Consider the following 26,171-nt stretch of genomic DNA (forward strand, 5'->3'; position numbering starts at 1 on the left):
AAATCAATACAGCAAAATGGTTGTTCCTTTGTTGTTCTATGAAAGTGATTTCTTTTACTTCATATTCTATTGGGGAAGAGTAAGCAGCCAGATACACTTGAGTTAGGAATTTTAGAGATTTTTTTTTTCCTTTACAGTATTGTGGTAGCCACAGGGATTAAGGTCTCTGAGGCTCGGTCTCTAATACTTGCAGGGGCTGGCCTTGGTTAAAATCTGCTTTCCCACCTCTCTTTGGACACTTGGTTTCTCCTCAGCTTACTTAGTGCCTTCATCTTGCCTTCTGCTTGCCTGCGGACCTCATTTTGATAATCTACCTCATTTTTCCTTAAAGTGGATCTGCATTTTTTTAAATGTCTCTATTTTTTTCTTCAAATTTATTTGATCTCTCTTCCACTCTCATGTTTTTCTAAGCAAGCTACCCTTGTAAATGAGACCTCTTCATGGCTGAAAGTGAATTAATATGATAGGCACATGTGCTGGTTTCAGGTCGTTCCTCGGCACCCCATTATCCCACTTCATTTTCTCTCTTTCCCTGCCCTACTCTGTGCCCCAGGAACCTGCTGCATTGCCTTGGTCTCCTTGCCAACAGGCTTTGGATAGGCCTTGCCAATGAGAGGCACTGGCAGGAACTTAGAGGGCAGTAGGAGAGTTGGCCATATTTCTTGTCTCTTCCTTCTCTGCACAAGGCTGTGGTTCTGGAAACAGCTGTGCCTCTCCTCAGTATGGTTTCATTTAGGTGTCTCTCTCCCATAATGCTGACCCAGACTGGACTCCAGTAAAACCAGTCCTGGCCCTTGTTCCTTAGCCCTGCAGTGATGATCATGACTTCCCGCTACTGCTAGAGTCTTGAGTCCTTCAGCCCATTTGTTTCCTTCTGCCATCTTACAGAATTCACCACTCAGTCTCCTGTGTTTACGTATAACTTATGAATGTCTCAATTATAGGACTTCAGTTTGGCCTTTATTATAGTTGTGGATGAGTCTGTCTGCCCTACTGAATAATAAGGGCATGTATCATGTCTTATTCCTCTCTGAGTTTTAGTTACGTAGCAGATTATTGGGCATAGAATAAGAGCTCAGTACATATCTGTTAAATGTATTAAAAAATTAACATGACTTGGGGCGCCTGGGTGGCTCAGTTGGTTAAGCAGCCGACTTCAGCGCAGGTCATGATCTCACAGCTTGTGGGTTCGAGCCCCGTGTCAGGCTCTGTGCTGACAGCTCAGAGATTGGAGCCTGCTTCTGATTCTGTGTCTCCCTCTCTCTCTGACTGTCCCCCACTCACATTCTGTGTGTCTCTCTCTCAAAAATAAATAAACATTAAAAAAATAAAAAAAATTAACATGACTTGTTCTCTTTCAACTTACTCCTAAGTCCCAGACATCCTCATGCTTTTCGAGGATTCCTTGAAATATTTCTTTTTTTAAATTTTTTTAATGTTTTATTTATTTTTGATACAGAGAGAGACAGAGCATGAGAGGGGGAGGGGCAGAGAGAGAAGGAGACACAGAACCGAAAGCAGGCTTCAGGCTCTGAGCTAGCTGTCAGCACAGAGTGTGACGCGGGGCTCGAACCCATAAATGTGAGATCTGACCTGAGCTGAAGCTGGACGCTTAATCGACTGAGCCACCCAGGCACCTCGAAATATTTCTAGGAATGATTATAAAGTTTCTAAGTCCCTTAGCATTTTTCCACTAAAGAACCTAGGACATGTATACCATGATGACCTTACTAGGTATTGGGGGTAAGCCTCATAATTATGGAGAATCACAACAACTGATCAATAGAGAAATAAGACAAAAATCACTTGCTTTGGGTTCTCCTTAAGCTAAGTTCACCCTGTTTGTGCTTATTGCTTGAAAGGAAATGAAGCAATTGTGATCTCATTCATTATTGTGCCTTCTCCCTCTGCCAGGCTCCATTTGGTGCCCTATTGTCCCACAAGGTGCCTATTTGAGTCTTTTGAATTAAGAGTTTAGAGCAGAAGCTCCATCTGCTCTGCATGAATATTAAATTATCATAAGACTCTGTATAAGGAGAGCTTACCCTTGTGTGTTTTACAGTCTCCTTTCCCTTCTGTTCTAAGACTTGGAGTATCAGTTTTTTCTTTTCAACATACCCTTGGACTTGAATAGGCTGCAGTTATTGAGTCATATAAGAAAATAGGCTTAGAAACCTTCGAATGGCAAGTGCTTAATAGAAGTAAGAAGGTTTTATTTATTCTTATTATCTTAAAAACTTGGTACTTATTAAGTATCATTGCACACACAATATGTCAGAACTTGGTATTTTGAGGTTACTGGTTTGTATTTTAAATCTCATAAGAAAAAAGCACAGTTAAAAATTTCAGGTTGAATAGATAATATCTTACAATCAATCAGGTTTTTTAAGTAAATGCACATGCTATTTTAATTCGTAATATGACAGATAGTATGCAACTGACACATCTGTAATTTCATTTTGAATTTTCAGATGTGTGTAAGCTTTAGCCAGCTTTTAAGTCATATACTTTACGTGAGTAAGTTGTTTTCTTTTCTAGCATGCTCCAAAAATTCTAAATCAATTCACCGGTGAGGTGATATATACTATGCAGTGAAATTTGTTAATAAAAACTGAGTAAGGAGATCGGTTGAAGGTTGCATTTTAACAGCATGGTTGCTTTCCATTATTTAAATGTGTAGCTTTTAAATAATTGGTTAAATTTGCATTGAAGATGTAGGTTGGTTTGTATTTTAAATATGAATATTTTTAGAACCATGTATAAATTTAATATTAATAAAAATTTATTTATTTTTGTTACCAATTATAATAGGTAACTTAGTACTCTTTTTCAATAATGATAAAAATCGTATTTATTAAAGCAATGTGTAAAATAACTTGATACTTTTAAAGGTAATTGGAATAAGTGAATTCTGAAGAGAGAAAGACTTTCTTGAAATTGACACAAAGGAATCAAAAGAAAATGTATACATCCATTTTGTAAAGTCTGTGTAGTTAAAATTAAAAATTGGACTTAGTAAACAGGGTCAGCAAACGGCTTGAGTCTTTTCTTATCAGATGATCACTTTCATGGTCTTTTTCTAGACATTACGCAGCTCCAGAGCATCCACAACACTGAGTGCCTTTTTTAAGAAAAAAAAAAACAACAGTATAGAATTGCAAAAACAAAAGTTAGTTCAGAGTCTTCAGAGGGGTTAAAGCCAGAGGGGGATTCTGAAGGTTAAGTTCCGTTAGCTTCAGGGTAGCTCTCTGTTTGGGTGATGAGTTAACATGGGCGGTGGGAAACATTCATTTCAAAACAAGCGGTTTCTGTTGGCACAATGTTTATCTGAATGGAAAATATTTCAGAAGTCTCAAAAATTTGGTAATTTCTCTGTATCTTCACTAATTACAAATGTTTTCCTATCGAAACTGCAATCCTAATAACGTTTTAGCTTACTGTGATGTAAACAAAGCAGGCCTAGATTAAGATTTTTCAGCATCCTTAGTAGGGTGCCCTAACCCACATGCACTTGCAAATTAAATAGTGCTAACCCATAAAACATAAAACTTAATGTATGTGCAGATGTTAAAATAGCTTCCTTTAAAATTTTATTTTAGAATTCTGTGATGGTATACAAAAAGTGTGCTTTTCTCATATTTATATTGCTGTGATTTGTAGCTGCTTTAAACACTTGATAAGACGCCCTAAGTGGAACATCATCCAGCAGGCGTGAGAGCCGAAGCTCTTGTTTTCAGAGTCTACTTCTGACTTGTCATTGTCTTTATCCTTTGTGTTCCTTAGTTTACTCTCTGAACTTAATGGCCATAACAATAAATCGATCCTATATGTACCTTATGTTTAGATCGAATTTAGGTTTATGGTTATTCAGCTACTTTGAAAAGGCTCAAGACCGTGTGATATATGACCTCAACACCTCCCAACTATTTTTCCAAAAGAAAAATTAAAAATAAATGTATATGTGTTTTTTATTCCAAAGCAATATGCCAATTTCAAGGACGGACCTACTTTGAAGGAGAAAGAAATACGGTTTATTCCTCTTCTGGAGTATGTGTTCTCTATGAATGTAAGGTAAGGAAACACCTCTTTGTTATGTAAACACAGTAAATATTTCTTTAAAACCTCACTCTTGTAATGCCTTGAAAACCTCTAAGACAAAGAAAAATATTAAGATATTAATTATAATTCAAATAAAAATTCCCATTATTTTTGCAAACATGTAAATGAATGGCTGTAAAATAATTTCCCCAGTACACAAAAAATGCTGTTTTGTCCAATTAAAGTTTTATGAAGTCTTATTTTTCCAAAATCAAACCTATTCCTGTGAAGAAAACATAGATAAATTTAGACTCAGCCTGTTGTCACTGATGGTTTTTGACCCATGTGACAAATATCACTCAGTTCAGTGGAAAATCATAACAGTAACCTAATTACAATTAGCTTTGGATGGAGAGAAGACTGATACTGTTCTTAATCCCTTTGGTAAGAATATTTTAAATGATTTGAAGGGGAATTCTTTATAAATTTACTGCCATGGTCTCAGGTATGCTTCTGAAGCAAATGTTTCATTTTATTTAATCATTGCTGCTCGGCCTACTACTTGAAAAAGTAAATATGGCTTCATAAAACTTATTTTTGCCTTTTATAAATTATAATGTTGTATTTCTTGACCATAAGGTTATATTTCAAGCCATATTCTACCTGGGGGAAACTCTGCATATAAAGTGTCTGCTTTAGTGTTCCCTTTAATTAAATCCTTAATTTTTCTCTTTAAATGTTTCCTGTATATGTTTCTGGGGGGTGATATAGTACGCACAGATTATGCAGAAAATGAAGATGCTGTTGGCACCACCAATAGCATTTATATGATTATTCAGTGTTAGGGAAAGGAAAATCCTAAGAATTTTGCCAACATGAATTGAAAGAGTCAGCTGTATACTTCATGCATCTTAGGTTGGAAGTCCTTTGGGATAAGCAAGGAGGAAGCATAAAAGAGGCAAGACTGTGACAGATTTGATTTCCAGAATGAGAGGTCTGATTTCTTCATGCCCATTATAATGTACTTTAGCCACTTCTTTTGGCTTTAAGTTGGCTTTCCTGTAGTGTATGGGTTACCATCTTAAAGAGAAGGGAGCTAAGGTATAGGAACATTAACATGAATTACTGATCTTGTATTTAAAGTTATTTTTAAGTTTATTTGTTTTTTGAGAGACAAATAGTGGGAGAGAAAGACAGAGAGGGAGAGAAGGAGGAAGGGGGGAGGGGGAGATGGAGAGAGAGCATCTCAAGCAGGCCCCACACTGGCAGCGCAGAGCCCGACGTTGGGCTGAAACCCACTAACTGCGAGATCATGACAGGACATGACAGTCCCACTATAAATACAAGGACTGGAAGACTTAGAGTGAAGTCTAGTGATTCTAGATAAAGAAAAGAGAGCCAGAGAAAAGTTACTGTAAGAAAGGTGGAAAACTTTTCTCAACTTGGTTCTACTGGTAAACTCTAACTTTGAAAAATCAGCTCTAAATTTAAACATCTTGAGGGCATTTACAATGTCTGTGTGTGTGTGTGTGTGTGTGTGTGTGCGCGCACATGCGTGTGTGTGTGTGTGTGTTTGTTCTTTTCATCTGATCCCTATGTGTTATAATACTGATAATTATGGCTTTAAAATTTACTAAAATTGTTGCTTATTTGATTTTAAGATACCTATAAAGTGATTTCATTTTAAATTGGGTTTTTGAGAAGTCTGTATATAGATAACTCTGGAAATGCCAATACTCTGAAAGTAAATATTGAGTGAATGAACAAATGTTACCTTTTATTTACTCAAACAAAAGGCATCATTTCCTACCTTCTAATGCTGTGCTGTCCACTAGAAATATATAAGCCACAAATAATTATTTTTACTGGGGTAGTTTTTCTATATTTAACCCCATATATCCAAAATATTATTATTTAACATGTAATCAACAAAATTATTAATGAAATATTATACATTCTTTTGTCATCCTAATCCTTCAAAATCTTGTGTGTATTTTATGTTTACAGTATTCAAGAGCTCCATGTAGCTGCTGGCTATTGATCATATAGCAGAGCTATACCAGTTATAAGTTTTTGTAGTCCTTGACTAATCCCTTGACATTAAGAATTTCCATTGTTTCTTCTCCTTTGGGGCCCTGTAGCTTCTGAATTTATACCCTTACATAATTGACAACTTTTTCAAGCTTTTATTTTCTGGGCTGTCAATATTAGCCCTTGATTGTTCCTTTGTTTTCAGTTTTGTGGTCTTGAATGTATGTCCTAGGAGTCTATGACTTTAATAACCAGAAAACATTGTGGTTCTGAAAATAAGATTACCAAAGTGGATATTATTGTCAAACCAAAGATGACTAGCATTTGACGCCACTATATACATGTCTACTACCACTCTCTCTTTTTTATAAGTGTAGTTGACATGCACTATTATATTAGTTTCAGGTATATAACATAGTGATTTGACAATTATATACATTATGAAATGCTCACACAATAAGTGCAGTTATCATCTGTCCCCATACAATGTTATTACAATATTACTGACTGTATACCCTATGCTGTATTTTTCACCCTTGTGACTTTTTTACTTTATAACTAGAAAGTTGTCCCTCTTAATCTCTTTTAATTATTTTGCCCGTCCCCTGACCCCCTCCATTCTGGCAACCACCAGTTTATTTTCTGTATTTATGAATCCATTTCTTTTGTTTTGTTTTTGTTTTTGTTTTTAGATTCCACAAGTGTGTGAAATCATATGTTATTTGTCTTTTTCTGTTTGACATTTCACTGGGCACCATATTCTCTAGGTCCGACCATGTTGTCATGAATGGCAAGATTTCATTCTTTTTTTATGGCTGATTGATACTCCATTTTCTGTCTATCTCACATCTTCTTTATCCATTCATCTATCAATGGACCCTTATGTTGCTTCCATATTTTGGCCATTGTAAATAATACTGCAGTAAGCATCAGGGTGCATATGTTTTTTTGAATTAGTGTTTTTGGTTGTTTTGAGGAGAAAAACCTAGAAGTGGAATTACAGTCTGGCCATTTTCTTGATAGGATCACTTTCAAATCATTATAATCTCTTTTCATAGATACTCTAGGAAGAGGAGATGTTGAAACGAGTACTCATTCCATAAGAGTAGTACTTAATAGAAATGACATCTAAAAAATCTAAGCTTTTGAACAGTATTAAAATGGAAGTCTACAAGTTCCAACAGTTATTTTATTACTTCTATGCTGCTGTAGTTGATGACCCTTGTTCTTAAGAGATAGGAAGGAGGTTGACAGTATAGAAGCCAACCAAATTCTGCCTTCATTTTCTTTATACCAGAATCACCTGTGAGAATCTCTTCATCACAGTTTAGAGAACTTTGAAAGAGAATATTTAAAAGGCTCAGTTTTTATTTATTGTTTTTCTCACAGTAAGCTTCTAATCTTATTTAAGCTGTATTGTAAAATTTTGTAAAAATATTTCTAATTTACAAAAGTGTTGTAAAACAAAAAGAATTTTTCAGGATTGCCTAAATGTTTGACAAATTGTTTTATGGTTGCAATGTAGTATGCTCCTCTTCCAAGACCTGCTTATCCATTTTAAAGGTTTTCCAATTATGATTTAATGTCATTTTATGAGTGAGCCTGTGACCTGGCAAAGTTTCTCAGGATGAAAATTTTACTCCTATGTAAGCAGAATATTCTCAGATACTGGATCTGGGAACTTCTTAATAAGTCCTAATTCAGAAGGTTTAAGCATTTATTCTCTGTGTCTAATAGGACCAAACCATGAAGCTGATTGAAAGTTCAGGCTGTCCTGCTTTGGATTGTCCAGAGTCCCATCAGATTACCTTGTCTCATAGCTGTTGCAAAGTCTGTAAAGGTAAGACATTTTTGTAAAGAAAGCTCCATGGGCATGAGTCATTGTTGGAGTCAGGTTTAACTGACATGAGATAAAAAATTTTATAAGCAATTTATTTTCAAAGAATAACAGAATTTCCTTCAATGCTTTCCTAATTTAGTAGACAGTAGGGAGTCACAGAATATTCATTATGATTATTGAATTAAAATCAAGATATTTTCATACATTTTTGCTACGTATCTTATACCCATCTCAAGAAGTGGGTCTTCAGACTTTCTGTGTACTGGTTCTGAATCAGCATGACTCTGCTGGAGAAATTGACATGATAGCGCTGAGTTATTTTATTGGTTTTCTTTTTCCTTTTCTTTCTTTTTCTCTCTCTTTTGTTCTGTGTTTGTTTTTGATTTACTCTTTATTTCTCTTTTGTTTATTTTTGTAATTGGCTTTGCATAATTTTTTAAAGGTATTTATTTTGAGATAGTGAGTATACATGTGTAAGGGGAGGGGCAGAGAGAGAGAGAGAGAGTCAGAATTGCAAGCAGGCTCTGCACTGTCAGTGCACAACCCGACACAGGGCTCAGACTCACAAACTGTGAGATCATGACCTAAGGCAAAATCAAGAGTCAGATGCTTAACCAACTGAGCCACCCAGGTACCCACTAATGGACTTCTGTGGTCCTCAAGAGTGAGGTCATTGGACATGTATTGCTCATTCTGTGTTGCCTCTATGATGATAAGCCTAGGACCAATAAGTTGAAAGGGCTTAGATTTTCAGTTAACTATAAAGAAAAAAGTAAAATTTGATCTATTCACACATGCAGTGGGATGCCTCACTAACTTAATATTGTATCCTAAGTTCTAAAATTTGGTATTTTATTATAGATTCAAACATTAAACTAAAAGATTGGTTGTGTGCAGTTTTTAAGATCCCTACCACCAGCAAAATTATATATGCCTTTCTGCATATATCTTCCTTGATTTATGATATGGCTATGTCTCTGTAACCCTGTAAGTTGAAAATATCATTAAGTCAAAAATGCATTTGAATACATCTCACCTATTGAACATCATAGGTTAGCCTTGGCTATTGTCAGTGCCCTCAAAACACTGATAGACATGCCTCATTTTATTGTGCTTCACATTACTGTATTTTGTAGATATTGTGTTTTTATAAATTGAAGGTTATGGTAACTCTGTGTCCAGTGAGTCTTTTGGCTCCATTTTTCCAACAGCATTTGCTCTCTTCATGTTTGTGTGTCACATTTTGGCAAGTCTCACAATATCTTGATTTTTTTCATTATTATTATATTAGTTATGGTGACCTATGATCAGTGATAACAATTTGCTGAAAGCTCAGAAGATGGCTAGCATTTTTTAGCAAAAGGGCATTTTAAGATTAAGATATGTACACTTTTTAGACATAATCCTATTGCGCAATTAATAGACTAAAATATCGTGTAAATATAACATATATATGCACTGGGGAACCAGGAATTTGCTTGACTTGCTTTATTGAGATCTTCGCTATATTGGGGTGGCCTGGAACTGAACCCGCAATATCTCTGAGGTATGCCTGTTCCTTAGCTTACAGTTGGGAAAAATCATCTAACACTATGCCTGTACATTAGCTTACAGTTGGGAAAAATCATCTAACAAACTGATCTTATAATAAACTGTTGAATAGCTCATGTAATTTATTGAATGCTATAATGGAAGTGCAAACACAATGGCTGTATGGATACAGAGTGGTTATAAGTGTATCAATGGGTTATCCTTGTGATTACATGGATAACTGGGAGCTGCCATTCACTGCCCCTACCCAGCCTCATGAGTGAGGATTGTACCATCTATCATGAGCCCAGGGAAAGATCAAAATTCAAAGTATAGTTTCTGCTGGATGCATATCAGTTTTGCTCATTGTAAAGCCGAAAAATTGTAAGCCAAGCCATTCTAAGGCAGCACTGTCATTCTATTGAAATTATCGTTTGTGAATCTCTCTCCTTTATTAGACTATGCGCCGTGAGCAGGGGTAGCTCTTAATATTCATCTCTATGTCCTTAACACCTGGTATGACGCCTGGGATGTCATGGATGCTCATAATTGATATAGTTGGTCCTGTATTGGGTGCTGTATAGCCTACTGCCCTATATGAGCTATTAGCACTTGTTGGAAGAATGGCTTTTATGGTAATGCAGAGGAACGTTTAAATGGAAAAGAAAAAGAAAAAGAAACTATGAAACATGTACCATTCTATTTTTTTAGATGTAGTCTATTAAAAGTAGACATAACTTTCCCATCCCATTTTTAAAAGATTTAGTTTATCTATTTTGAGAGAGCGAGAGAAAGAGTATGCAGGAGAGGGGCAGAGAGAGGAAGAGAGAGAGTCCCAAGCGGGCCCCATGCAGTGCAGACATGTCAGCACAGGCACAATGCGGAGCTCAATCTCACAAATCTTGAAATCAATATGTGAGCTGAAAGCAAGGGTTGGATGCTTGACCCACTGAGCCACCCAGGCATCCTTCCCCCTTCCCATTTTTCACAGGGTGGTGCAGTTGTGTTTTTTTTTTTCCTTTTAGCTCTTCCATTCATTCAATTAACAGTTTTAAAGTCTCAGTTCTGGGAAAGGCTATTTGGGCATTTAAAAGTGGTTTAAAGTGGTTTAAAGACTTGGTCTGCCAGGTCTTGGTCTGCCTTCAAGAAGTTTTCAAAACAGCTCTCACAGCTAAGGAACACTACTAAAAATGATTATATCAAGTAGATAGAAAGGCCATTTTCGTTTTCAACTTCACAGTGCCTGAGCCAGCACCTTGAACATAGCATGTGTGGTACTTGATGTAAACCAAGAATGCACATTCCATTCATTTGATTTGGGAGCTGGATGCAGTCTGCAGCCTGACTAGAGTTTCTTTGGCAACCAAAGGTAGACTAAACCAGTGCTTTTCAAGGTTCAGTGTGCATGCAGATGACCTGGGATCTTATTAAAATGTAGATCCTACTTTAGTAGGTCTGGGAGGGAGCCAAAAACACCCATGTGTCTAATAAGCTCCCAGGCAAAATATTGATTCTGCTGGTCAATGAGACTACATCTGGAGTTGCTAGCTATTGCTGCATGTCAAACTGCCCCAAAGCTTAGCGGTTTAAGACAACAGCTCTTTTTATATTGTATTCTTTTTATACTATATTCTGCAATATTGTATGTCATGGATTTAGGCAGGTGATTCTTCTGCCACATGGTGTTAACTTGGTTCACTCAGCTAGGCTGGGCTAGAAGATTCAAGATGGCCTCACTATACTCACCGTATGCTAAGCATCTCAGTAGGGATGACAGGAAGACTGGGTACATCTGAAACTCTCTCCCTCTGCTCGGTTACCTCAGGACTTCTTTCTGTGGCCTCTCTATCAGATTAGCAGCCACACTTCTTATATGGTGGTTTGGAGCTCCTAAAGACTAAGTCTGGACCTAACACAGCATCACTTCTACCATATTCCTCTGGTCAAGAGTTATAAGCCATCCCAGATTCAAGACGGGTGGGGAGAATACACCCTACCATGATAAGAGTGCTAAAACTTTGGCCATCTTTAATCCCTGGAAGTGTCCAGGAGCTACTTAGAGATTTGAGAAGGGAACAGCATAGAAATCAGGCAAGGTTGGCTAGGACAAGATTTGAGTGAACAGCTGAGATCGGGCCTTTCAGATATGAAGAGAAGCCTTGAGCACATTCATATATTTTTAAAAGAGCCCTGATACATTGCAAAGAGCAAGAAATGGAAAAGCCAGCTACAAAAATTGTGTTATATTTAAATTGCTTTCTAGTTTTGAAAATTAATGTGTTTACACAGCACACTCCAAATACAGTAATGAAATATACTGTGACCTACGCTTCCTCCCTCTGAGATTCTAATATAATTGGTAGGAAATGGAACCATGGTATCACCATTAAAAAAACAAGCAAACAAAAAACTCACCTATTAATTTTTTTTACATGCCAGGATTCAGAACTACTGGCTTAGATAATGCTGGAACTAAAATTGGACAAGTTGGCTCTTCTTGAAACATTAAGCACCACTTATAATAAATATTGCTTCAATTTCTGATTTCAAATATATAGAATAAACAAATGAGTTTCCTGGCATTCTCTGACTTTTTAACTAGAAAAAGTCAAGTTCTTAAGGCTTAAATTTTGAGTTAACCTCTACACATATGTTGTGACAGATGCATTTGTAGTATAATTGGCCTCCAGTTTCCAGGCCTGTGTGCCTAGTGGTAAGGATGCTGTGTTCACATGTGAAAAAGTAAGTTCTGCAATAACGGTTATTAAATATTCCCTGGGGGCAGAGCATGAGATTCAAGTGTTGACCTTTTCACCAGAGGCTCGGCCATTGCTAGAAACAAAGTTGTGCACCTAAATAAGGCCCCCTGATCTCTAGGCACCAAATCCAATCCAAACGAGACTACTGTCTAGATATTATGCAGCTGACATTCTTATGTCCTAGTAGCAGGAATGGTCTTTTCACTTTTTTCATGTTTGAGAACCTCATCAAGGGAGCTTCTAACAAATTACAACATGACAGAGACTCGGCGATACAGTGAGGACTCTGACTCACAAAGATACAGAAATTATATGATAGAATTTTGAGGTCTTTATCCCTTTCCTTTTCCTCCTCTCTTGGTAACTCCTTTCTCTGCTTGTAATACCAATAAGTTCTCTGACTGAATGTCCCATTTTAATTTAAAATTTACTTAATCAAGTTCTACCAGTAGTAAGGACATCTATATATAGAAGGCTCAGTGGGTATAGATTTTCTACCAATGTCTGGATAATCATTTTCCACATTATTCAATTATGATTTCATGATTGTTATTTATGTATTACTAATAACATTGTTTAGTTAATTTTTTACATATACTATTAGTCACTCAATTTTTAAAAATACAGCTTCATTCCAAACAATGGTATCCATAAAATAATGGCATTGTTTGTTAGATTCACATATTTTTGATAACACATTAAAAGAAATCCATTGCAAGTAGTGCTTTTTAAAAAGTGTGCATCCATGTACATGAAACATAATTTGGGAAAAATCAGGATTATCCATCTTCCTACAAATGATACCTAAGTAAGTTAGTAATCTTTTAGTTGCAAGTAATAAAACACCCAGTCCAACTGATGTAGGCAAAAAATGGAACATATGGCTCCTATAAGAAGCTTTCTATAGCTTTCCAATCCTGCTCCTTTGCCTAGGTGGATATCTGTTTGTCTCCTCTGAAGTGGCTCTATTTTCAGGCTCTCTGTGTTTTCCACTAGACCACCATTCTTCGGCTCACATCATTATGATACTCGAGTAAGTGAAAGAAAAAGTTTAGTATCTTCAGGAGTTGAACAAAAATCCCATAATTGATTTTTAATCATCTTCATTAGCCTGAACTGGGTCATATGCCCATACCTGAAGGAACTATTGTGTCCAGACCAGTGGGATATGTTGATTATCCCGTGGGGTCATACAGTCCATCTTCCTATAGGCACATGGGCTAACAGTAGGGGTGAATGGTTTATCCAAACCAACCATGTGGGCTTCCCCCACCAAAAAAAAAAAAAGGTGAATAGACCTTGCGGGCAAAAACCACCTCGAAGTTATTTATTCTCTTTCTTCTGATTATTATGTATAACCTTTATGCGTATTGTTCTTACTCATTATCTTTCGTATTCACCCTTTCCTATTCAACCAGTTGTAGAAAAATACATATTAATATTTTATAGAAATATCTATACTTAACAAAAGGCAGAGGACTTCATGTAAATTGGAAAAGCTTATAAAAGGTATAGAAAACTTGGTAGCTTTGAATTTAAAGTCCAAAGTAGGAAATAAAAGGTCGATTGTATTAGATTAGTTTAGATTAGATTAGATCCATCCATCTATAACAAATACTTGAATTTTATTCTGTGATAGGTGTCTCAATATATTTGGCTTATGGCTTATTTGTAACACTCTAGTTGCTTTAATTATTAACAAATACTATCTATACTATTATGTTTTTACATAAGTGATCTCATTTGAACTTTACATATTATCTTAATTTCATAGGTGAGAAAAAGGTTTAAAAAAGTTAATTTACACAAGTAGTAATTTACACTTGTGTAAATTTGGATGTAAATCCAGGTCTTTCAACTCCAAAAGCCAAGCACATTTGACTAGAAATTCAAGTATGAAGTTAATAAGGCTGTGGATTTTTGCCATCTTTATACTGAGTTTTTGAAGTTATTACCTATAGATTGGAAACAACCCACTTTAACTAAGTCTGAATTTTCTACCCATCAATAGACAGTCTTTTGACACCGGCATTTTGTATCTAAGCAGTAAAACAACCAATAGATTCAATCAGCTTCTTTGTTGAGAAAATCAAAATATCTGACATTGTTAAGAGTAAATTAGAATTTGACGAAATGTTTAGCTTTCGTGTCTCTGGGTTAATTAAAAAACCCATCTGATAAAAAGTAAAGCACTCCCTAGTTGAACCTCAAACAGTAAAAGCAGGATCACATCATTATCTTATAGTTGGAAAATTCTTGCAGCAATTGGATACTGTGTGGTGAATGTATGCATGATATTCTATGGTGAGATAAGAGGTCTGGGCATTGCTTATAGGCAAAACTGGAAAAGGACTGTAATAGAGGTGGAATGGCCTAGAGAGTGATGGCATGAATTAGGCAAAGTCTGAAGAATGAGAAAAATAAGTGCAACAAAGTAAAAAATTGAAATGTAGTTTTGAAAAATATAAACTTATGAAACAAAAATACAAATGTCTCAGAACAGTACATGTTCTCAGTCACAGTCTTCTGAGCATTGTTGGAAACACTTCAGGTGCCATTTTGCAGAGAGTTAGCACTGTGTTAGAACATGATCTCTTGACGCTGTGGATATCATAAGGAGTGGGCCAGTTTTTATAGTAACTTTGTTTTAATTTAGAATAAATATGAAGTGATTTTTTGGGGAGACTTTTCATTATAGATTGATGAAATACTGAGCTGTTGGGGTAGAAAATGAAGATGACTTTTAAACTGAAATTATTTCTGTTCAGGCATTGTAAAAAGACAAATATATTTTAAGAAATGTGGTCTCAATTTAGCTACTTAAAGAAGATGGAAAGAAAAAGACTTTAGGAGAAAATATTTTTAACTCTTTTTCTCTTCTTAAGAATGAACTTCTTACTTAAAAATGTTGGGCCTTACATATAAGAATGTAGATTGTGAAGAATCGCATCAAGAAAATTTAGTGGTTAAGTGATTTAGATTCCACTATCGACTATATATTGTTCTGGCCTTCATACCTCTCTGTTCTATTTTATTTCTGTAGAAATCACCAATTCATTTTGTTTTTTCTTCCCTTTTTAAGGCCATCATTGCATTTTGAGAACATCACCCTTCTTAAGGTTTATGTACATACAACTTTTTACTGTACAGTGTAGTTCAATTCATGGGGGTTATGCTTTAACTGTGAGGTGATATTCATAATAGTCATTATGGGCATCAGCCAATCAGAATGGACCCCAACCGCAGCGCTGCTCCAGAGCATGCCTGCTGGCTGGTACAGTTCAGTCCACCCTTTCACTGAATCACAGCATTCTGCGGTAATTTGGTTACAAGTAAGATGGCCCAGTGTAGAACTTCCATCTTCATGATTGGCTCAGGTATAAGTCTTTCCTTGACTGTATGTCAGCAGATGACTTTATTCTGAGCTACATGAAATACATTTTTCTTTGGTACATGGACTGAAATTGTAATTTACTAGACAGTGTAAAACGAGGTAGATAACCTATGCATCAGACAATTGGAAAATTGTTTGAATGATGTACAATCATGTAATTTCCATTCAGTATAGAGTCCAGTGTTTAAGCTTTTCACGTCAGCATCTTAGATGATCCTTGAACAAGGGGTTCACATAGGCAGAAGGAATCCTAAGAAATTCTATGTGACTGGTGCCACTGTTTATAAAATGTTCCATTTTTTCTGTCCTCTCATGAAGACTCTGGAATCTGAGATTTTTGTAATTCATATTTTTTTCCTTCTTTTGAGTGGACATTTGCTGCCTTGGAGATTTCCAGAGACAATTAAAGTGATGTAATTTTCATTTTTGAACACATTTACAGTTTTTTAAGGATGTCAGGTTTATTTCTTAAATTCATAATGTTCATATTTCTTCCAGCCTGGGTTTGTTTTATCCATAGTACTGATCATGTTCAACCTCTAGTTCACAGATTACTTTCTCACTGAGTTGTCTTTTTGTTTTTTTTTTTTTTAAAGTTTATCTATTTTTGAGAAAGAGAGACAGAGAGAGTGAGATGGGGAGGGGCAGAGAGAGAGAGGGACAGAGAGAATCTCAGGCAGGCTCCTTACTGTCAGCACAGAGCCCAATGTGGCTCTGTTATATGTAATTTATTTGCTTTGTTATATTTTCATTTACCATAATAAGTTTCTTTTTTCTTTTAGGTTATGACTTTTGTTCTGAAAGGCATAACTGCATGGAGAATTCTGTCTGCAGAAATCTGAATGACAGGGCCGTTTGTAGCTGTCGAGATGGTTTTAGGGCTCTTCGAGAGGACAATGCCTACTGTGAAGGTAATCCTTGTAATGATGTGTAGCTCAGCTGTATAAATTTCCTAGGATTACTGCATGCAAAATTTATTAATTTCCCAGGTTGTCAAATTGATGGGCCCATTAAAAGCAGTGAATTTAATTTGAAGCATATTAATCAGCTAAAAATAATTATCTTTCAAATTAAAGTTTTTAGCTATCTGCTATATGTCAGACTAATAAGTTAATATGGCTGGTTTCTTGAATTAAAATAATACTTCCACTGTGAAATTGCCTTCTTTTTTTCGTAATTAGATATTCAGATAGTTCACATATTGACATGATTACTGTGGCTTACAGTTAGAATTGTAGTCAGATTTTTCCAATGTTGTCGAACAAAGGCAATCAATTAACAGGAAGATAAAGTACCCACTGCTTCGTTTGTTTGCTACTGTTTTAGTAATCTCAGTGGTTGTATTCATGCTCTGTGGTATTTAGTAAATTGCTCCAGTGGAGTAAATAGAGTCCTAGTTATTTTTTTAGAATCTTAAACTAATATCCACGGTAATTTCTTCTCTCATGGAAACAATCCAAATACTGTGAGGAGGCCCTTGACATTCACAAATACAGTTCAGGAAGACCCTGGAAGTCCATGAGATGTAGTAATTTATTATTTCCCTGAGGCACAGATTTAAATGGTTCTCATTAAATATATGACTAGCTAATGGGTCTTGCAAGTAAGAACACTGACACAGTGGTGTTTGGACATTTGGAGGGTTCTAGACTTACCCTTTCCAAATGTCAAGACTGTGCCATAGGTCCATGGAGACAGAAAACCTCTAAGGTATAAATTTGCCAGCCTCTGTTTAGCTACACAAGACTTGGGAAACCAATGTCTATTGTTTCTCTTAGCTTTCAATAGATTTTCTCTGCCTTAAATGTCAGTATTTATTTTCAAAATTGACCTTTTTTCCCAAGGTATTTCTTTAAAATGCTTCTGATTCAGTCCTAAAGAGATCATTATATTTTTGCTGAAGGAAAGACATATGTCTTTCCTTCTCCATTTATGACTCAGATTTGTTTAAAATTCCTCATTTTGAAAGCGTTTGTATAAGAAATGGATTTCAACTTGTCATGTATTTTTCATTATAATATTTGAGATCTTTAACATGTAATTAGCCCTACTGATATTGTCAAAGTGTGTAACATGAAACAACCACATGATATAAATTCATGTGATACCTCTTTGAATCTTAATTTTCTGATCATTATTTTTATTTTCAACTGCTGCTTTTCTTGTTGTTAAGTATATTCACTCATGTAATAAATAGTTAGTGAGGACCTGTTATATACCAAGCACTTTTCTAGGTACTGGGTAGTGAATGGTGAATAAGACTGAGAAGGTTCCTGTGCTCAGGGGTTAACATTCTAGGGGGAAAACAGAATAAGGGGTAACCATAGATATAGAGAAGGCAGTTTCAGGTTAGCAATAAATAATAGGAAGAAAATGAAACAGGATGATGTGACAGAGATTGAGGATTAATTTAAATGAGATGGTTAGGGAAAGTCTATGGGGCTTGAGGGGGAAGGGTTGACAGTTGACTTGAGATTTGATGACAATGAAACAGCACAGAAAGATCTAGAAGAGAGCATTCCAACCAGAAGCAATAGCAAGTAGAAAGCCCCTAAGTGGGAACTATCTTGGGTGTTCTAGAAAATAAAAGAAAGGATAATGTGATGCAGCAGAAGAGTCAGTGAATATGCAATTGAAGAATTAAGTAGAGGCCAGCTGATGTAGGGAGACTTGTAAGGAGTTTATATTGATCTCAAATCGGGGAGTGATATACTTGTATTGAAAAGGGTGGCACTGGCTGCAGGGCCTTAAATTAACTAAATTGTAGATAATAGGTTAAATATGGTAGGGAGAAAGAGGCATAAATAGGAAAACCAGTTGGAAGGCTTTTGCAATAGTTAGGCAAAGATGTTGGTGGTCTGGATTAAGAAAATGATAAGGGAGATAAAGAAGAGGAAGCATGTTCTTGGTGTTTTTTGAAAACAGAGCCAACAGTACTTGCAGATAGTTTATTGTGGAGGAGAATCAAGGAGGGATTAAAGGGGAGTCAAGTTTTGGAGTTTGAACAACATCTGAGTGTTGTTGCTGTTTATTGAGACAGCAAAGAATAGAGGGCAGAGATTTAGATTAAATAACTTTTTAATGCAACCTACTGAAAATGGGTTTTTATCGTTTTTATCTATAAATGTATAGCAAAATTGGCGCCACTTTCCATTCTGACTGGATCATACTGAATGATGGTTTGTAAATCCCTCATGTTATTTCTTTGTCATTTCAAGAGAAAATTTTTCAAAAGTTAAGAAAATGATGGAAAACTTGTTGGTTTATTTGGAATTGGAATTTTTCCTAATGAAGACTTCAAATATTATATCTTTCATTATTCATATTAAGAGATTTTTTCCAGTATTTTGATCAAATTTGATTTTCCTTTTCATTCTGTCACTGTTGTTAACTTTAATGATATTTGATTTCTTAGAAGTAACATTTAAAAATGATGCAGTTGTTCATGTTGTCTATCAGCTGGTCTTACAGAATTCTGGTCCTCTAAGAATTTAGACTTGTGATTATATACAAAAATAAGGAAGTAATAATTTGTGACACACATTTTGTTTATTAATCTGTAGGACATTTTTTTTGGCATGAAAACTAATTTATTCTCAAATGTTTTAGAGAAACAAACATATACATGCATATACTTTCTTATATTTACATATATGTGCATAGAGAAATAGAAAATGATAAATAGCAAAATATTGATGATTGGGCAATATTTACCTTTTTTGCAATCTTTCTCTACATTTAAATTATGCCCAAATTGAAATTTATCAAAACTAAAATCAGACATAAATCCAATCCCATAGCAATAAAGTTCTATTTCTACTATCCTCCTTGTCTTAAACATGCAGGGTCAACGTGCTATTTGCTTGGGGACTTGCTCCTTTTAGCTTTCACTTTTCTTTTTTAATTTGATAAACAAGTTTCCTCTATCCCTTGCACACTTAACTGTAGGACTCTTTTAATGGTATATGGAGACTATTGATTTTTACCACAACTTACTTGATCAGGGTTAAAGTAGCACTGGTAAGTGTTGGAGTTCATTTGTTCATTTGGCAAACATTTATTGAATGCCTTCTTTGTTTAAGGCTACACTAGAGGTGAAACAGTAAATAAGACATACATGACTGGGGGTGCCTGGGTGGCTCAGAGAGTTGGGCTTCTGACTTCAGCTCAAATCATGATCTCATGGCTCATGTGTTTGAGCCTTGCGTCGGGCTCTGTGCTGACAGCTCAGAGCCTGGAGCCTGCTTTAGATTCTCTGTCTCCCTCTCCCTCTGCCCCTCCCCTGCTCACACACATACTCTCTCTCCCTCTCTCTCTCTCTCTCTCTCTCTCTCAAAAAATAAACATTAAAAAATTAAAAATATAAGAAGACATACATGACTGATATTGTCTCAATCAAGAAAGTTAAGTGGTGCCTGGGTGGTTCATGATCTCATAGTTAGTGAGTTTGAGCCCAACATCGGGCTCTGTGCTGACAGCTCAGAGCCTGGAGCCTCCTTCAGATTCTGTGTCTCCCTCTCTCTCTGCCCTTCCCATGCTCATGCTATGTCTTTCTCTGTCTCTCACTAATAAATAAAAATGTTAAAAAATTAAAAAAAGATAATAAATGGTTCATTACACCAAAGAGTATTTAATTGCACATGTGGTAAGTGCCCTCAAAGAGGAATAGGTTAATAAGAGTCTAGTCTGGATGGGTGGTAGTGCTTGAAGAAAATAGTTTTTTTTTTTCTCCCTGAAATCTAAAGATTAAGTAAACATCAGTGAGGCATAGAAGTAAGAATGGGAAAAGAAGGGTATTCCTAGGTGGACGATGTAGCAGGCCTCTAGGCCTCCAGGTAGCAAGAAACACTTTGTAAAAATTGATAGAAGGCAGAAAGCAAAAGGAGATGCCTGATGAGAGGGCTGAAGGGCATCATGGCCTTGCAGGGCACAGTAAAGACTGAATAAGGGTTTCATGGAAGAACAAAGGGTTAGGCAATGAAAGTTTTTAAGCAGAGGAGTGTCGTGATCACATCTGTGTTTTAAATAAATCACTTCAGCTTTATGCTGAATAAAGGGAAGACTGGATGTGGGAAACCAGTGGAGGTAAGACTGGATGGAAGACAGTGGTGTCTTGCATTAAAAGTGGAAATGGAGATGTGGATGCATTTGAGAGCATTTGTGAGGTAAAACTAGTCCTGCAGATAGGCGATGAGGAGGAGAGAGGTTTCAAGGTTGCTCTCCAGGCTTCTTGCCTGAGCAATAGGCAGATGTTGGGGTTACTTAGGAAAAAAATTGGGTGGGAAAATCACCGAGTTGGGTTGTTGTACCTATGGGACATCTCAGTTGAGTAACCAGTTGAATATACTTGGATGTGGAATTCAGAGAAGTTTAAGTTGTATATTAAATTTGGGACTTTTTGGCTTATAAATGGTAGCTGAAGAACTGGAGAAATTGCCTAGAGAGTTTTTGAAAACGCAGACTTTGAGTATTTAAAAAAAATTTTTTTTAATTAACTTTTGAGAGACAGAGAGAGACAGATCATGAGCAGGGGAGGGCCAGAGAGAGAGGGACACACAGAATCAGAAGCAGGCTCCAGCCTCTGAACTGTCAGCACAGATCCTGACGCGGGACTCAAACCCACAAACCATGAGATCGTGACCTGGGCCGAAGTCAGATGCTTAACCAACTGAGCCACCCAGGTACCCCTGAGTATTTTATAGAAAACATGATTTGACGATGGAGACAGCAAAGTTGTGGCTGAAATGTAGGGGGAGAGAAAAGAGAAGATGATATTACAGAAACCAAGAGACAGAGAGAATTTCAAGAAGAAAGTGGAATGCTTCTTAGAGATCAAGAAAAATGAAGACTGAGAGATGTCTTTTGCATGGAACTTTATGGATGACACTGAGGACATCAGCAATGGCTAATTGGGGGTAAAAGTGATGACACAAGCCAGTTGGGAGCAGACTGAATATTGCATAGTGGGAAAAAAATGTATGTGATGAAGGGACAGAACTCTTTCTAGATGTTTGCTTATGAAGGGAAAGAGGAAGAGAGCAGTAGCTTAAAGGAAGTGAGGCTAGGGAAGCCTTTTATGTCTCTGTCTTCTTTTTTTCCCTTTTAAGTTCTGTCTCTCCTCTACCCTCAGTTTCTCAGCCATGTAGATGATAACCTCTCATTCATGAATAAGTTTTGAAATGCCTTAGTTATTTATAAACATGGTTTAATTTTAGGATTTTATGATTGGATTCTTGTCCACCTTTTAGACATAAAGGATATAAAATATTCAGAAATATGCTGGCTTCCTTTGTATTTCCTGTGAACTGTATATATGCTTACCATATTTCTTTTAAAAATTATATATTCAACTTCTTCCATTCAATGTCCCTCATTCCCTTTAGATTCTTGGTAAAATTTTAGTACTTCCCCTTCACTTTATCTCTTGTTAGTACATATAATCTAAAAGAGCTGTCAAAAATTAGGCTGGCCATCATGTTTTCTGGAATGGTTCTTTGCTCTATGTCTTCATTCTAAAATGAAAATTGTAGGGCATTTTGATGGTTTTGATGTTTTGGCTGTATCTTCCTTCTTGACATTCCACTATTTGCTATTATGTTAGGACCACCTTGGCATTCCATTTTAGATAGTGTCTTTAGAAGTATTCATTTGCTAACTTTTTCTCTTCAGTGCATAATAGATGCCAGGGACTACATTGTGTCAACACAATAGTGCATTATGTTGAAGAAGCTTGTTCCTGATTCCCAAACTCCTTAAATAGCTGGTGTTACTGCTTTCCAAGCCTTTGGCATTACACCAAGAACAGGAAAGTAATTTTGTATAAGTGAGTTATATAGTTGCATATCACATATAATTACTGGGATTGGTAATTGATATCTTATTAATGTACTCAGATTAACAAGAATACAGGAAATTATTTGTAATAATCTTAACTCCCTAAAGGAATACTCTCTTATTGATAAACCACTTTTTCTTAGATTCATTTAATCTCTTTGATTCTGACTGTTGCTGCTAGATATTTTTTTTACTTCATGTCACCTTCTACTTAGTTATTCTGTCCTTAGTGTCTCACTCTCCTAATCCAACGAGGACCATTCTCCAGATTAATGTTTACAAAAACACCATTTCTTCTATTTGGGAGCTCCCAGTATCTTCCAGTTACTCAACACATCAGACTTCATTGCTCAGGTTCCAAGATTCTCTGTTGCCTGGCCCTACATAGTTATTCATCCATTAAACCTTTAGCTATCTTAATCATTTCCTTTGCTCAGTATGGTTCATCTGTGTTATGGATGGAATAGTGTCTCTCAAAAATTCATATGTTGAAGTTCAAAAACATAGTACCTCAGAAAGTGACTTTATTTGGAAATGGAAATGTTACAAGTGTGATTAGTTAAAATAAAGTCATAGTGGAAAAAGGTGGGACCCTACTCCAATATGACTGTTGTCCCTATAAAATGGAAAAATGTGCACACAGAGACATGGGAAGAATGTCATATGAGCATGAAGGCAGAGATTGGGGTGATGCATCTACAAACTGAGAAACAGGAAAGATTTCCAGGAAAGCTCCAGAAGTTAGGCAAGGGCCATGGACTAAATTGTACTTCACAGCCCTCAGCAAAGAACCAACCCAACCTTGATTTTGGTCTATTAACCTACAGAATTGTGAGACAATAAATCTGTGTTGATTAAGCCACCAGTCTGTGGTTCATTATTATGGTAGCTATAGCAAACTTCTATAATCCAGCAGAAATACTTTTTTGCTTTTTGCCTATATATATATATATATATATATATCTCGCCTATAAGTGTCTTGTGGTTATCGACTGTTTTATTTTCCTTGAATTCTTCTAAACTTCTAAAATAGAGATAGACAATGTAGAGTTTAAGAAATATTTGTTTATTGATGGTTTTGAAATGCTTAAATATGCTGAACAGATGAGCACTTTTAGGTTACCGCACCACTAAAGAATTATTGAGGGCACACATGGAATTTATCGAATTGTGCTTATATTGCATAAGAAAGTCTGTCATATTGATTTTTATAGGTAAAAAGGAATTCAGTTGTTCTAAATTGGTATGTTTTGGCCTTAAAAACTTGTTTTGAGTAGTGCGAGAAAAGGAATGGATTCATTTAGAATACTTGCTATTTGTTAAATTATATGTGCACTGATAAATGGGTAGTAAAAGGACCACAAATCCGAGAAATTTCCCCATATCTATCTTGCTTTCACTGTACATTTTAAGTTTTTACTTAAGATTTTAATTCTATCTAAAATGTGCAAACCAACTCACTTGAACATTAAACGTCTGGCATGTAGAAGGTGCTTAATTTAAATGCCATTGGAATGCGGAGATTAGAATCTTAATAAACATTTGTTTAGTACCCACTCTATGCCAGGCATAGCACACCTTGAAACATAAATTATAAATTATACTTAGATCTTTTCTTTTTTCTTTTCCACCTGTTATATTAAAAGAAACACTGTCTCCTCCTATCTCACTCCTGTCTTTTTAATGCAACCCTTTGGCTAATGATACCTCTTCTACCTTTTCTCTTATTCTGCATTTTTGGAGATTTTAACCCATGTGCAAAGTAATGTGAGCATAACTCTTAATGAACACAAGTAATTTCTCTATCCTTTTCTATTTTGTATTCTTTCCTAGCATTGTTTGTCAATGGGGCCATAATAAAAAGCACCACCTGCTACTAATAACCATGTGATTCTTAAGAGACACTTAATATGCTTTATAGATACAACATTTGATTTCTTCCAGCAGTCCTATGATACAGACAGGCATTTTTAATAACGTCTTATTTTGTGGTGGAAAAAATTGAAACGCTTGGAAATCAAATTATTTCCCCAAAATCATTTACCCACACAGCAAATAGTAAACCCAGGGTTCAAATTCATATTGCATATCTCCAAATTCAGTGTTTTAAAATTTTTGCTACTTTTGAAAAAAGTTTATTTATTTTGAGAGAGAGAGAGAGAGAGAGAGAGAGAGAGAGAGAGAGAGTGAGCTTATCCATACAAGCAGGGGGTGGGGAGGGGCAGAGAGAGAGAGAGAGAGGACCAGGAGATCAGTACCTGATCCAATATCAAAAATCTGAAGCTTAAACTACTGAGCCACCTACGCTCCCCAATTTTTACTGCTTTTAACTTACTTGTTAGATACCTAATCTAATTCTTATTTTTATGAATAAGAATTGCATATAAGTTTTTCATTACAGAGTTTTTAAAGCAGCTAACTGGCTTTACAAATTGGATGTTTCTGAAAAGGAAAAATAATCTGTACTCCATCCAGACAGCAGCTCATTGGCATTAGAAAGTTTGTAATGATCTGAGACCTTGTAAATAACCCACATAGGAAGACAATGGGAAAACAAACTTTCTCTCTTTCCCTCCTGTCCTTCCCCTCCCTCTCTTCCTCTGTCCTTCTTTCTTTCCTTCCTTCTTTTTTTCTCTTTCTCAGCTTATTACCACTTCACAAATAATTCATTTACTGTGAATTCCTGACATAGCTAGTATCTGCATATCATTAACTATGGAATATAGAGTGAATCTGAGATGATATCTTTAAGAATAAGATGAGTGATAGCCCCAGAGTTGCTCCAAGAGATAAGAAGGGAAAGATGCAGAATAAGCTTAATTCTCTGATTGTAAACCCTGCACACAAGTCCCCACTGGAGTTAACAGGAGGCCTGTTAACAGAGTGGGGATAAATAACCAGAGGACTGAGCCCTATGGGATTAATTAGGGAATTCTCGTAGACACTGTAGTTTTCAAAATTATGGCTAATGATGTACTCTCTGTGGTGTTATGGTAGAGTTTCTTGAAAAAAAGAAAGCCTGAGGTTACTGTATTAATCAGGCTTCCACAAGAAAACAACCAATAGGACATATATGTACTGAGAGAAAGATTGATTGAGTGAGAAAGAGTGATTGATTATAAGGAATTGGCTCATGGAGGCTGAGAAGATTCCAGGATCTGGAGTCAGCAAACTGGGTATCTGGAGAAACTTTTGGTCCAAGTTCAAAGAACTGAGAACCAGGAGTAACCAATGGTGTAAATTGCCCAATTCAGGGGCAGAAGACCAATACCACAGCTCAAAATCAGGCAGGCAATAAGTGCCTCTTACTCAGCTATTCAGATTTTCAGTTGACTGGATGACAGCTGCCCACATTAGGGAGGCAATCTACTTTACTCAGTCCACCAATTCAAATGTTAATCTCATCCCTAGACACCCTCACTGACATCCAGGGTAATATTTGACCAAATATCTGGTCATCCTAAGGCTCACTGGTGGTTAAAATAAACCACCACAGTTACAAATTTTCAATAGAAAGAATGAGAGGAGCAAAAGCATTTCTGATGTTTTCAATTATGGAGGTATCATCTGTTCATCCAATGAAGTGAAAAAGTTGCCACATTAAACAACTTCCAGAATTAATATGGGATACTGATAACTGGCAAAGAAACTCTCAACAAACCAAAGTATGGGGCCAGATGGCTTCACATGCAAATTCTACCAAACATTTAAAGAAGAATTAATACCTATTATTCTCAAACTATTC

The 26,171-nt window shown here is 36.1% G+C and overlaps 1 protein-coding gene across 3 annotated transcripts in view; it reads left to right on the top strand.

Moving 5' to 3' along the window:
* The window catches only part of NELL2 (neural EGFL like 2), a 326,766-nt gene that overhangs the window by 137,980 nt on the left and 162,615 nt on the right, over positions 1–26,171 (top strand). For all 3 annotated transcript variants that reach the window (XM_029955181.1, XM_029955182.1, XM_029955180.1), the window contains exons 11-13: positions 3,980–4,071; positions 7,807–7,909; positions 16,375–16,503. In XM_029955181.1, coding sequence (XP_029811041.1) covers positions 3,980–4,071; positions 7,807–7,909; positions 16,375–16,503 — 324 coding nt within the window. The remainder of the gene's footprint in view (positions 1–3,979; positions 4,072–7,806; positions 7,910–16,374; positions 16,504–26,171) is intronic.

This window comes from Suricata suricatta, chromosome 10, assembly GCF_006229205.1.
Source record: "Suricata suricatta isolate VVHF042 chromosome 10, meerkat_22Aug2017_6uvM2_HiC, whole genome shotgun sequence".
Taxonomy (NCBI): Eukaryota; Metazoa; Chordata; class Mammalia; order Carnivora; family Herpestidae; genus Suricata; species Suricata suricatta.